At 39.7% G+C, this 13,409-nt stretch overlaps 1 protein-coding gene across 3 annotated transcripts in view; it reads right to left on the bottom strand.

Annotated features, from left to right (window-relative positions):
* Positions 1-580: 580 nt before the first annotated feature.
* Positions 581-13,409, bottom strand: part of LOC125437717 (solute carrier family 22 member 15-like) — a 38,055-nt gene continuing 25,226 nt past the window's right edge. For 2 of the 3 annotated variants that reach the window (XM_048505580.1, XM_048505582.1), the window contains exons 8-12: positions 13,079-13,167; positions 10,699-10,807; positions 4,035-4,107; positions 3,411-3,569; positions 581-2,107 (exon numbers count right to left, since the gene is read on the bottom strand). In XM_048505580.1, the coding sequence (XP_048361537.1) occupies positions 2,081-2,107; positions 3,411-3,569; positions 4,035-4,107; positions 10,699-10,807; positions 13,079-13,167 (457 nt within the window). In that variant the 3' untranslated portion in view covers positions 581-2,080. Of the gene's footprint in view, positions 2,108-3,405; positions 3,570-4,034; positions 4,108-10,698; positions 10,808-13,078; positions 13,168-13,409 lie in introns of all 3 variants that reach the window. The other variant, XM_048505581.1, reaches the window with a different exon arrangement.

The raw sequence follows: 13,409 nt of genomic DNA, 5'->3' as shown, positions 1-13,409 counted from the left end.
ACAGGTCGTCTCCAGGGGAACCCAAAAGGTCTATAATTAGCTAATTAAGAAGCCAGCCAGATTGTGTCTTAAGCACCTTGGCTATTCACCCCATCTAGACTATTGTTAATGATTCTCTTCCTCGGTGTTCTACTGAGATGTCCTCAGAGTACCGTTATGGTTTGAGAGTGCAAAACAGACTCCAGGGTATAGAAATACTCAGCCATCTTCTTTGACCTTAGTAATCCCGAGAAACTACATTAGGTAAATAAACAGGAAAAATACAAAATTCTTATTCTTCAGAAAAGCTGAAGAATGCAACAAGATTCTTCTGGTCAAACTCACAGATGGTTCAATTTACTACAGTTCAATTTGCAATACAACACAAGGCAAGGCAGCTCCTTAATTCACCTCTGTTGTCCAGTTCCTGTGGGTATGTGAAGACACGCATGCCCTTTCATTCTAATTTTTAAGGGTCATATTTGTCCCATTCTGAGACAACCACACACAGGAAGCTACCTTGACAAATCACCTACATTTTAGTATAATCTTAGGAGGATCATTTCAAAGTTAATAAGACAAACTACAGAACACCTACCCATTTAAATGGAAATTGTTGTTTATTATCCATCTTTTACACCACGGGGAACAAAAGGCAGACAAAACAGCCTCTATAAAGATACATTACATATCTAAGGTACGAATCATTTCATGATATGGCAGCGTGTCCTGAGAGAATTACCTTTGCATCTCACTCTTCCACAACCAGAACTTTATGTTGCATTTTTATTATAAAAATATAGACTTATAAAGCTTTCCATAATAATTTTTATTATAGTACAAGGATGTAAAACTCCACATAAAATTGGTCTTCATCTTTTTCAACTACTTTGACATGACCAATAAAGGAAAGCGAGGGAGTGCCAGAAGACGCTTCAGAACAGCTGACTGTGATCTAAAGCTAAAATGGAATGCATAAAAGAAAAAAAAACTGGTCTCTGCCCAGTTTATTACTGATGGGAGAACTGGGATAATCAATTAATAACAAGTGGCAATCACTTAAAGATTTTGGCTTTTTAGCTGTATATAACTTTCAAAAGCTGACCTTAAAACCACAAACTATAAATGTAGAGCTGAGTCAGTTGAAACTTTGCCAGACATCAACATGATTGAACAGGCTGACAGAAGTCTGCTTAGCTATCACACATTGCAGGATGCTGGCCTATATAATACCAGCTTGTCAAAATATTATTTTTAACTTTCAGGATTCTCCATATAAATAAAGGGTCCGGTGAGGAAAAGAATCCATTAGCATGGGGACGGCATGCTGTACAAAACACTCCTCTCATTAGCTTATAAAGCTAGTTTGTGCAGTGATTTGCAGCAATACTGGATTCAAATATAACTCAAATCAGTACCTGTTTCAAATGAAACCCACAATAGCTTCTTCAGCATTTACCTGTTTTCTGCAGCACATGTGCACTGCTACATATGCAAACAAATGACACTGTTTCCATACTTCAGATAAATCAAATTGCTGCAAGGTAATAGAAATAGTAGCAAAAGGCATCTTTGGTCTTTATAAATAGTGGAACGTTCATTACAAAGCATGAACTGGAATTGCACAGCATATGTAAAATGTCAGAACCAAAACATGTCTAGATATTCCAGGTTGTTGTGCAGTCTTCCAATCGGAAGGTATGTGACAAAGCAGAATCCTAAATCCATATAAATAAGCCTAAACACAGATGCAGAAACATTGATATTTTATGCATAACAGTGTGTTTAAGATTACAATTTAAAAAGCTAAACCAAAATGCTGACATCCAATCAATCTGGGATTCTTTCCTTTGAATTTTATGCAGCTACTGCATTCTTAACAACAGTCCAGTATTTCAAGTTAACAATTTGACCACTTAATTTTTCCTTAGAAGTTTCCTTATTTCCGTATTCACCACTAATGTCTGGATAAAAATAAATAACTGAACATATTATAAATCATACAAAACTTTGAGCATTGCAGTGTGATTATCTTGATGGTGCCACACCTCAGCACAGAAAACATCACACCAGAAGGCGCTTCACAACGTTTTTTGAAATGTTAACTCTTTTCTTCTAACAGATTTACCTGTTAAAACAGATGAAAATGTGAATAGTTAGAATGCTGAACAAAATTTTTCGATGACCAGTTTCCTCAGGCTTATGTAAAAATTCATTTTTATTTGATTAGATTTATTTCCTGCCTTTTCCCAACTGAAGACAGGCTCAGAGCAGCAAGCTATATAGAAATATGAAATCAATTAAAATAAATAATACAGTTTAAAATAAATTAAATACATAATACAGCTTAAAATTAAATAAAAATTAAATAAATTTAAAAGAAAAAAGAGAAGCTGATTTTACAAACAAGAGCTATGTTAAAAGCTCCAACTGCTCATTTCAATTGAGCCCAACTATTTCAAGTGCTTTACTACATTTCAGAATCTGTAAAAGCATGTCAGTTTTTGCCACGCCATCAGCTGTGTATATGCAACAACATTACCGTGTCCTCACTTTCTCAACTGAATGTAACTGAAAAATCAGTAATCTGCATATCTTATGACAAATTATTATTTTCATAAAATGTCCACCCCATTCCATTCTTTTGTGAGAAAAGATTTATTTTATTTAAAACATTTATATGCTGTCTTTCCACCCAAACTGGGTCCCAAAAGAAGTGATCAAGATATTAAAACACTCTTAAAATACATATATTTAATAAAACAATAATCACATAAAGACACACAAACACACACAACCAGAGAAGAGGGTCAATAAAAGTTTACTGGCGGTACACCAAGCAAAACAAAAAAAGGTCTTATTGAGATAATTTCATTTTACATTGGGTTTTTCTGGGAAAAACTTTAAAAGATGCTATTAAACATCTGTAATTCTCAAATGCCAACATAACAACATAGTCACCAAACTTGAAATTCATCTTTTTAAACTAACCACAGTGAATCTATCAATGACAGTAAATATACAAAACTAAGCTACTTTAGAATTTCATAAGTTTTATCTGCCATTCATCTGCTATTACAAAACCTTCCAGATGGCTTTTCTAACAAAGAAATTTGAAACCAAGAATTCTTCCTTATATCAAATATTAAGTTACTTGTCAGTATTATAACTAAGCAAAGGCAAGCATGCTAGAAAGTAGATGACACAAGGACTCTTGTCAGGCATGTCACTGCTCAAAATGTTGAATGCCATCTGTTTTATCACCATACAGTAGCTATCGTTCGTGGGTTCAGAGAGAAAAAAACCTGCTTTTGAGGAGAAAAAACCTAAGAACAGAAGAGTTTTCAAAAGAATGAAAAACTCTGACATCATTCTGGACAGTATATCAATTATATCTTAAAATTAGAAACAAAAAATCATTTTTACTCTGCCTTTTTGTTTTTAAGCGTTTGGTAGACAGGAGTCTGCAAGTCTTCCATAGTCTCCGCAATGGGTTTGTTAAGAGTTTCTGGAAGCAGAAGAGTCAGGAAACCGGCGGACAACCCACTGATGCCAAAGATCATAAATGGTACCGATGGACCAAGAGATTTCTAAAACAAATCAACAAGGAATCCTCCATCAATTGATGCCCAATTGATGCCCAGTTGCACACAATGCATATAACTAATCTATGAACACAGAAACATCTATTACCCACTACTTTAAATCCAAGTCCTCCTCTCCTACACAATCCCCCCCCCCCCCGCCCCTCACAATACTCTGATTTGATTGCATGGACAGGGATGAAAAAAATAATGGTACAAAATAAAGGTGTGAATGGGTTTCAAAGCTGAAAGGGAGGGGAAGAACAGATATACTGAGAGTTGGTATTGAACAATGGCGAAGACTCTGGTCAGTAACACAGGAGATCTGCACTTCAATTCTGGACTCTCTCCTGAAATGGTGATATGGCCATTAGCAAGCCATTCTCTCTCAAAGCCAACTCTCCTGTTTGCAATGTTTGGACAATAATGTTGGGACATCAGCTTCTCAACAGAAAGAAAATATGCACTTACCATAGAGGGAACAAATGGAGCCAAAATGCCACCCATTCGGCAAGTCATCGAACAGACTCCTAAGCCAGCATTTCTGTTTAAAAGAAAACATGGTATCAAGCTCAGCGGCAGAGACAGGTATCAGTAAGCAGATACCAAGTCCCACACAAATCTTCCAACCCGCGCAGGAAGCTGAGCAAGCTGCAACTCGCAAAGCAGCAGAAAGAACTGCTGATGCTCTTTGCTACCACTAGCTGCTCACTCATTACACCTTCTGCTGTCCCAGAGGCTCTTGCAGTGTTGCAAGATCCTCTAGGAAAATTCCTCCTACACAGATTAGAATGGCGTTTAGTATTGGCAGCAAAAAACACTGCTATTTATTTGTTTGTTTGTTTCCATTTATATCCCGCCGACTCTCCAAAAAGGACTTGGGGCGGTTTTATGGCAAGTATAAAAAGAACGTTAAGGAGATGTGCATATGCTGGTGTGGGAATTAGCTAGGAAAGGGTTATGGGATGGCATCTGGGTCCCCCAAACCTTTTGCTGACCAGCACCAGCATGATGGATCTATTAAAAACACATCCTAATATTAAGCTATCTGTTATCAGGACTAAAGGACTACAAAAGAAACTGAAGAAACTGGAAGACACTCCTGTGGGCGGGAGAGCTGAGATTCCAAGTTTCTCATACTGATCTGAACCAATCCGCCGTATCTCATCGACAGGCCACAAATCACCCAATACTGTTGTTAAAATAATGGTGAGGAAAAATTAAAACACTTAAAATTCACTTCAATGAAAAACAGTTATTAAAGCAAAACAAGGACCTTCTCCAGAGCCAGAAGCCTTATCTTCATTGTTCAACCTGCACAATACTTTTGAATCAAGGGGAATAGAACAAGATTGATACAGCTTAATTTTATGTTAACTATGATTATACTAAGCATGGTAACAGTTTTCATTAAAAAAACTGGGATTGTAGTGATTATCAACACAAACTCATTTTTGTTCAGAGTCCACAGAGAAGAAATTCCCACCAATTACTTGCTGCCAGATCATCTGTAAACCATTGTTATCAACTATATCATGTGGGATGAAACAAATATATCAAAAAGATAATAAGACCTCTTCCGTTCATTTAATGTTCTTGATGTGAAACAAGCACTATACTCTTTCCCATCAAAAGATCTAAGTAGAACTATGACTTCATCGGCCACATGTTTGGCCCTCTTTGTTTCAGAATGCTTTAGATCTGTTAGGTAGGCACTAGGACCCAAGCAGAGCATTGTAAAACAAAGGTGGCAGATGAAGTTACAATTCTACTTAGACCTTCTGGTGGAAAAGGGTATAGTATCGTATGGACTGATACCAGATGTAACAGAGAATTGTTTCTTTTTTCTTTAATTAAGTGCCTATATCTAAGAGAAAAAATTCTAGTTCAGAGCTGTAGATATACATGGACTCAAGTGATACTCTTTCACAAAACACAAGGTCCACAGAAGCAAGTCAGACCACCCAAAGCTTCTGCTAGCAGCTATATGTTTCCCTTCCTGCAAGGCTGGTGAAGGAGGTGCTTCAGCCAGGCTCCAGACATTGCAGTCATCACAGCAGCAACTTGGACCCAGCTGAGAAGTGTTGATTTCCCCCAAAGGAAAGGAACAATCTCGATTTCTCAGCTGAGTTTGAGGTGCTGTGATCAGCCTTACAATTGCAGCACCTTGGCCAGCTCTCAAGGGAGCGCAGGTTCTGCTGTGGGAGAAGCCTTCTTATGAGAAATTGGTCTCACTGGAGCGCAACATCTTGGACTCAACTAAGACATAGTCAGTAATTTGGCTACTGTGTAACCCATGAGGAGCAGGAGCCTCTGTCATGGTATGTAAAAGGAAAAAAGAGTTAATCTCCTAGGCAGCAGATAGCTGCCTAGGGAGCATTTTGCAAGGGAAAGCATTTTGAACTTGTGGTTGACAAGACAAATACCTCGGGGACAGGGCGGTATAAAAGCTGAAAGTATAAATAAATAAATAAATAAATAGCTGAGTCAGCAACAGACTGAGACAGAGTCTGGAGCAACTTGTGACAGTTGACCTATAATGTGAATGGAGCCTTAGACTGTGACTCTATTCCTATGGGATGACTATTGCTGGGCAAAATACCTAGCTTGAACATTATAAAGCTGTGTATAGAACTTTGTATGTTATCTGACTTATCTTAGACTTCGTGCTTAGTCCTACTCTGCTTATCTTAGTCTTGTGTAGCTTAGAACTCTGCATAGTGTATTGTATTCTGTTATGCTGCAACTATCAAGTAAAGCCTTCCTGTGGAAAGAACAATGTGTTTCTTATTCTAATTCTTATTCTAAGAAGGTGGGAGGCTGCAGTGTAAGCAGTTGGACTACTAGACCTCCTTGTCTACTCAAGGGTAGCTCTGCTCTACTCTGTTGATAGCCTCAGCATCTCAGTTGCATCTGATGGGCTGTGACTGCCCTTGCAACTACACGCATATGTTGAGGGTGAATGGCTGGATTCAAGTGCTTCACAAACCAAAGCTGCAGTGGATGCATCCTTCGGTAGGCATTACCCATTCCTGCCATGGTGGAGGCCATCAAACCCAAGAGGTGGTGAATGGACCTGACTGACTGCCAGTGGGACCTCAGGAAGGATAGAGTAGTAGATCTTGGAGAATGAGCCCTGTCTGGGGGAAGGACTGTCCTGAACATCTTGGAGTCAAAGACATTGCCAATGAAGTCAATTCTCTGGGTAGGTTGAAGTCTGGATTTCTTCCAATTTACAACCAATCTCAAATTCCACTCAATGTATAACAAGAGGGCATCCTTAGTTTGAACTATTATCAGTGAGTCATCTAGATAAGGGTAAACAGAGCATCGCAGAATATACAAGTATGCTACAACAACTGCAATGCAATTGGTAAAGACCCTTGTGGCTGTTGCCAAACCAAAAAGCAGCACTACATTCTGAAAAGCATGGGACCCATACCTAAACCCCAAGTACTTTCTGCAGTCTGGATGGATTGAAATATGGAAGCAGGCATCTTTTAAGTTGATGACTACCACCTCTTGTACAGCCCCCTTCATTAATAAGTCCTGCAACTGTAAAATCAGCTGCAGCAAGGCACTGTCTCTGGCCATAGAAAAGTGATCGCAAGGAGGAAGATCAAAAAACTCAAGTCTATAACCAAATTGAACAATATGGAATACTAAGTCTCCAAAGTAATTCTTTGCCAGGTAGGCAAGAAATGAACAAGGCTCTCAGGGGAGGTACCTGTTAGAATTCCACCTGCTATGGTTGTTGGTGCTGATTCCTACCAGGGGAAATCTGGTAACATACTGTATTAATAGAAGTTTCTGCCATATTGAAACCAAAGCATCATAAATCAATGAGGGAAAATAGGCATCTTTAAAGTCAAGGACCACAAACTTAATGTCCCCCGACAATAAGAGGAGAGTATCTGCAAGGGAAAGCATTTTGAACTTGTGGTTGACAAGACAAATATGTTACCAATGTCAACCTTTCCCCTCCATCTAAAGGAGGCAGAGGGACCTCAAAAACATTGTCGCCCAGCAAGGGAGACAAATGCCTGCTAAAGACAGGGAAAGGTGTCCTCAGATGATGGAGGAGGTGTAGACCAGCAGGGACAATCTACAACAGTAACAGATACGACAGATGGTGGGGGGCATGACATGGGAACGCTGACATGGGATGCCTGGACTCTGACCATGACACACACTTCAAGGAGGAGGAGATTGCAACTGAAAATGTTCAGAAGATGGACACCATGGAACCAACGGATCTCGGCATTGAGGAGACAGAGGTGAATGCCAAGAAGAGACATTAGACTGACGAACTGGGGAGTCAGATTGGTGCACTGGCACTGAGGTGAGAACAATGATCAGTATCAAGAAAAGACCTCATGTGGGCAAAATGGGAAACTTGACTGTGGATGTGATGACAAGTCCCTGGGCTAGAACATTAGCAACTTTGCCTGAGGGATATTTTTCACCTTCTTTTTGGCCTTTTTAACACGGGGCTCCAAAGCAGCCCCATGTGCTGAGTAAAACTGTGTTTAAAAGACTGCCCTGGCGGAATCATAGGGCCTGAAGAGGCTGAGGGCATATGTGTCCTCTTCAAACACTTGCTAGAGGGAGTATCCACCAAAGTGAGAGACTTTAGGCCTCAAAACCCATTCATGCCTGATCTTCAAAGGGAAAAGGAAGCAAGAAGGACACACAGCCAATATATGTCTCACAAAGATAGAAGAGGCATTCTTCATGCTCATCATTTTTAGCCATCTTAGTGCAACATTTGGAACACTTTTTGAATAATGCCCTTATGAAGAAAGAAAAAATCTTGAGTAAACTGAAAGCTCAGTGAAACAGGTCCTCCCTCCAAGGCAGCAAAGACAGTACTGAGGGAGGACACTCTCCACACTTCCTTTCGCATGACCATTTGGGCAGGAAACCCAGCCTACTCTCAGCTCTGGAGGGAAGTGGGCAGCACTCCAAGTGCTCAAAAGCTTCTAGAAGCCTTCTGGTCAGTTCTCTGTGGCCAACCTGTGCCTGCACAATCCCCCATGCAGGACTGCGCAGAAGATACAACAATTAACATTCTATTTAAATACAGGGCTAAATCCAATAGTGCGTTCTACTAATGGAAGATATTTGTCAGCGAAATGGCACTGTTAATCTCTCCTCCCTAGTCCAGCAGCGTACTAAAACATTATCAAAACATTGCTACCTGGGGACAGAGGCCTCAAAGAACAGCCAAAGTGGCAAACTGGATAGTTTGCACTGTAAGTGGGGAACTGATAAAAATCACCTTCCTTTCCAATAGCAGAAATCTACTCTAGGATCCAGTCCCTTATCAATAGCTCTACTACCTTAACATACCTAGTAAAAAGGTTTCAGTTGGCAGACAGACCTGATAACAACAGACATCATGATGAAATGATTTCTATAGTGCAGTTCAAGTGTACAAAGCTTTTTGAACCATACTATTTCTGCAATTCTTAAAGCAGTCCTTTAAGGTAGGTCAGTTGTTTTGCCCCATAATGAAGCATTGGTATGTCATGGGTTGGGGCCTCTGAGTTCTAATCAAGGACGAACCTGATTCATATAACTTCAGGCGATTCACCTCTAGTTTAATGAAAAACCTCTGCTATTAAGCAATCAGCAGTTAACTCATCAAGAAATCTGTGCTCCTAAATAACTTGATTTTAATTATATATTTGAAGAATCTGCAGACTATCTTTTCCATAGCTCAAAAAAGTTTCCTACAATAATGCAGTACAATTTAAAATCAAACCAATCATTTAAAAACAGCCATTCAATAAAGTAGCCAACCAATAAAATCAATACTGAATGCCCTAAGGCAGAACATACATGATGCTATGGTTATCTGAACTGACAAACTCTGGGTGTTGCTCTGCCTCCAGGAGCTACACCACTTAGAGAATATGATGCTGATTAGATGGCAAAAGAAAGCAGACAGATAGAAATTAGCCATGGCCTGTATATTTGGAACCTGAGCCACATTTGCTTTCTGAACTTTGGCTAGTGAATTGTCTGAATTAAGTCATATTATATAGTGTAAAGTGGATGAAGAAAGCTAAGTAAATTCAAGCATTACCACAAGGTGGTAGCAAAGTATTGTTTTCAAAGATTTCTTCACCCTCCAATGAATAAAACTTTGTACAGATATATTCCTAAAAAGTATTCAGGCATGCAATATTATTTTAGTTGTTCATGTGACTGCAATAGTCATCATATTGGGGGGAATCCATCAAAATCATTTTACTTGAAAAGCAGTATTTTGTTTTGTTTCATATATCGATTTAAAATGTGTCATGGATCTCTAGTCCCACGTTTGTTTTTCCATTAAGAGAGGAAAACTGTATGCAAGCACACATCACAATTCCTACAAAAACATTCATCATTCCAAATAGGGGGCTGCAGCCACCCCAAACATAATTTGCACTGTAATAGCTAAAATGGCTTTCAATACTTCAAGTGAGAGAGACATTTCCTTGTGTATCATTCATCTCTTATAGTCAATTTGAAGAGTTATATTCCATCATTCCCCCAAAGAGCAAGGAAGCTCATGTATGAAATTAAATCAATACAAGATTAAAATACAAACCAGACAAAACAAGTAAAGTAGCATCAGCACTAACAGGTAAAACACATTAAAACTATGCAATTATGTTTTACCCATAGTAGAATAACAGGGTAGGCTAATGTGAACCTGTCTGGAGAGGGAATTCTAAAGCCAGGGTACAACAACAGACAAAGTAATCTACAGGGGGGTGGGGGTGGGGAGAGCCATGTTACAAGGTCTTAGTTGTCAATCTATGTATGTGGCAGCTTTACACAGGAGTAGGTGACCCTTCAGATACCTCTTGCTCAAGACTAGTTAGGAACAGCTTTATAGGCTCTTAGGCAACAAGTAAACCACAGAGTTGTTTTACTACCAGACATTAACTTTATTTATGCTCAGCAAAGACAATGAACCCCTAAATGGCCAATTTGGGAGCACAAAAGGTTAAAACTACGAAAGTGTAATATATACGCTGCTGCTGTTTAAACTGACCTGCGCTGTGTTGCTGTCATTATTTGAGGATCTTATATAATTTGAAAATAAAGAGTTTGAACTACAATTACAGTTTTCATTTACCTTACTACTGTTGGATAGAGTTCTGAAGTATAAATATATATGATGTTGAAGGCAGCACTCACGGTAAATTTTCCGTATAAGGCTAAGAGACTGGGACTGATGAAAAATTCTAGAAGACAACACAACAGTTAAAAAAAATCACTTGCAAAAATATAAGCATGACTCATTTCGTCTGTGAGCAAAGTCCTGCTAACCGGCACTTAGTAATTACATCTGATGTCTGAGGACCATTCATTTCTGAAGTAAATTTCTTTTAAAGATTACAAGAATCATGACAATATTGATTGTTCAGCTAATGATAAACTTGTTTTGTGATTTTCCCCCTATCCAGCAATATTTTCAAAAGCTCACAGTAGTCAATGCTGAAAAGGCCACAGAGCACTTAATGAATGTGACTATATTGGAGGCAGAAATGGATGTTGAATTGGGGGGAGGGGGAAGAGTTCTGTTGTATGAATTTGTATCTGACCAAGCTATGTTCAATAAAAAATAGTCTTAAATGCTCCTTTTAACATTTATTCTTGCCTAGTATATTCCACTAAAGAACAGTTTGGAACTTCTCTGGATTTGCCTTACATCTGTTTTTCATAAACAGGGCTATTTACAAATATCCACAATGCAGTGCAGCTCTCTGTTTGAAACTGACTCAAAGTGAGGGAGTATTATTAATATATCACTACAAAATACTATCTTGCCGTGGTACAGTGAATGTAAGCTTCTCCACATGGTAGAGAGCTCCGGGCAGACAACAGCCTCCATGAAACACACTTATGGTGGCCACCATATGATGGTCATTCAACTATATACCCACATCACCATTTTGGTTGTTTCCATACACAAACTGTTCAGAAGATTCTTCAAGAAATGAAACAAGGAGGACCACGGAAAGTGTAACATTCTTTCCTCTCCCAGCCCTGGAACTCTTTTTAACTCTCTCTAGAGGGAACTTCAAATAAAATGGATAATCATTTAGTTGTGTAGCAACATTTTCCCAAAAACTCCAGCGATAAGTAACTTGCAGATAGAGCACATGACTAAACGTCGAGCATCACATCTGCACTCACTGGAAATCCCACAGAAGATGGGCTCTGAATCTAGCTGATTTATCAATGCCACTCCCTGCCCTCACTCCCTGTCTTGGTGTACATGTGCATGTTACTGATAGAGTGGGCCACTGGTCACACCTTCAGCAGAGCCATGAGCAGCAGAACACCTTGCCAGACTGCCGCATCCAGCACTTCCATCAGCTGACCAGGGGAGAGCCAGCGTGGTTAAGAGCAGGTGCACTCTAATGTGGAGAACCGGGTTTGATTCTCTGCTCTGCCGCTTGAGCTGTGGAGGCTTATGTGGTGAACCACTTTAGCTTATGCACTCCAACACATGCCAGCTCGGTGACCTTGGGCTAGTCACAGTTCTTCAGAGCTCTCTCAGTCCCACCCACTTCATGGGGTGTTTGTTGGGGGGGGGGAGGGAAAGGAGATTGTAAGCCCCTTTGAATCTCCTTACAGGAGAGAAAGGGGGGATACAAATCCAGACTTTTCTGCCCCCAGCATGGGTGTGAAAGGTGCCCATGCCCCTTCAAGCCTCTCACAAGGGAAGCTCTTACTGGGAGGGGCTGAGGAGCCCTCCTAGGCAGGTATACATCTGGGATCCTCTCTCACACATAAAGACCTCCTTTGCAGGTCAGGGAGGAGGGTATGAGACTCTCCTGTCATAGTAGAGAGGAGGACGTGGGCAAAGGTGAAAGTGAACCATCTCCCATTCTGAAGCCAGCCAAGAGGCCTAAATAGGAGGAACTGTATTGGTCCAGAACTCCAACAGCGAAACTCACACGACAGAATGGGTTAATAACCAGCAAATACAAGACATAGACTTTTATGAAAATTACAGAATAATGCTCCAGGCTACCAGGAATGATTTATGGGAAATTACTAAATTACTAATAGCAGCTCTAATTTTTTTCCCACTAAACAAAAGCTGTGAATAAAGATATGGTATTGATTTGGCTTGCTGATACTCAAAGCAGGTTCCACAGAAATCAAGGAAATAGAAGTCTCAGTGAATACATACTTTGCAAATGCACATTGGCTCACTTCAGTCATTGTGCAAACCTGTAATTTAATCAAAGTAACAATGGCATTGAACTCTGCATTTGCTTTGGTGTCTCTCTGAGATCTGTTTCACATGATGTCTGAACTGAGCCAATGTGCACAGTTCAAAATGCAGGCTTTTAAGTTTATTTAGGAAAATTTCACAATGATGCTCTTGTTGGCCTCTAAAACACAACAGGCATTTGGCATTTTGTGTTCTGATAAGACCAGCTGTGTACACCAGCACAAGTTACATTTACTTTAAGGGGGGTGGGGGAGAACATACTCACCACCAGTATTCTCTGGTACAAACATGGTAAACATACAAGCAAAACCGGCAAATATCAAAAAAGCAGTTGTACTTTTACGTCTTCCTGACCTACAGAAGAAAAACAACACAAGTTCAGTCTGGAACTCCACAAGGATTTGAAATTTTTTAAAAACTATTGGAAATATCCCTGTGGTTGTCAAGAGAAAAATCAATCAAAGAAACAGGCAGGCAAGTCTTAAAAACTGAGTAGGTCAGTGCTAAATAGAATATTAATCTTTGACGAGGCCATCAGTGCATGAAGTAGGTATGATTTTAGGCCAAAAGAGCACAGTTCATGTACTGCCCAAGCC

Source organism: Sphaerodactylus townsendi, linkage group LG08, assembly GCF_021028975.2.
Source record: "Sphaerodactylus townsendi isolate TG3544 linkage group LG08, MPM_Stown_v2.3, whole genome shotgun sequence".
NCBI lineage: Eukaryota > Metazoa > Chordata > Lepidosauria > Squamata > Sphaerodactylidae > Sphaerodactylus > Sphaerodactylus townsendi.
This window is presented reverse-complemented; position numbering and strand designations above follow the sequence as displayed.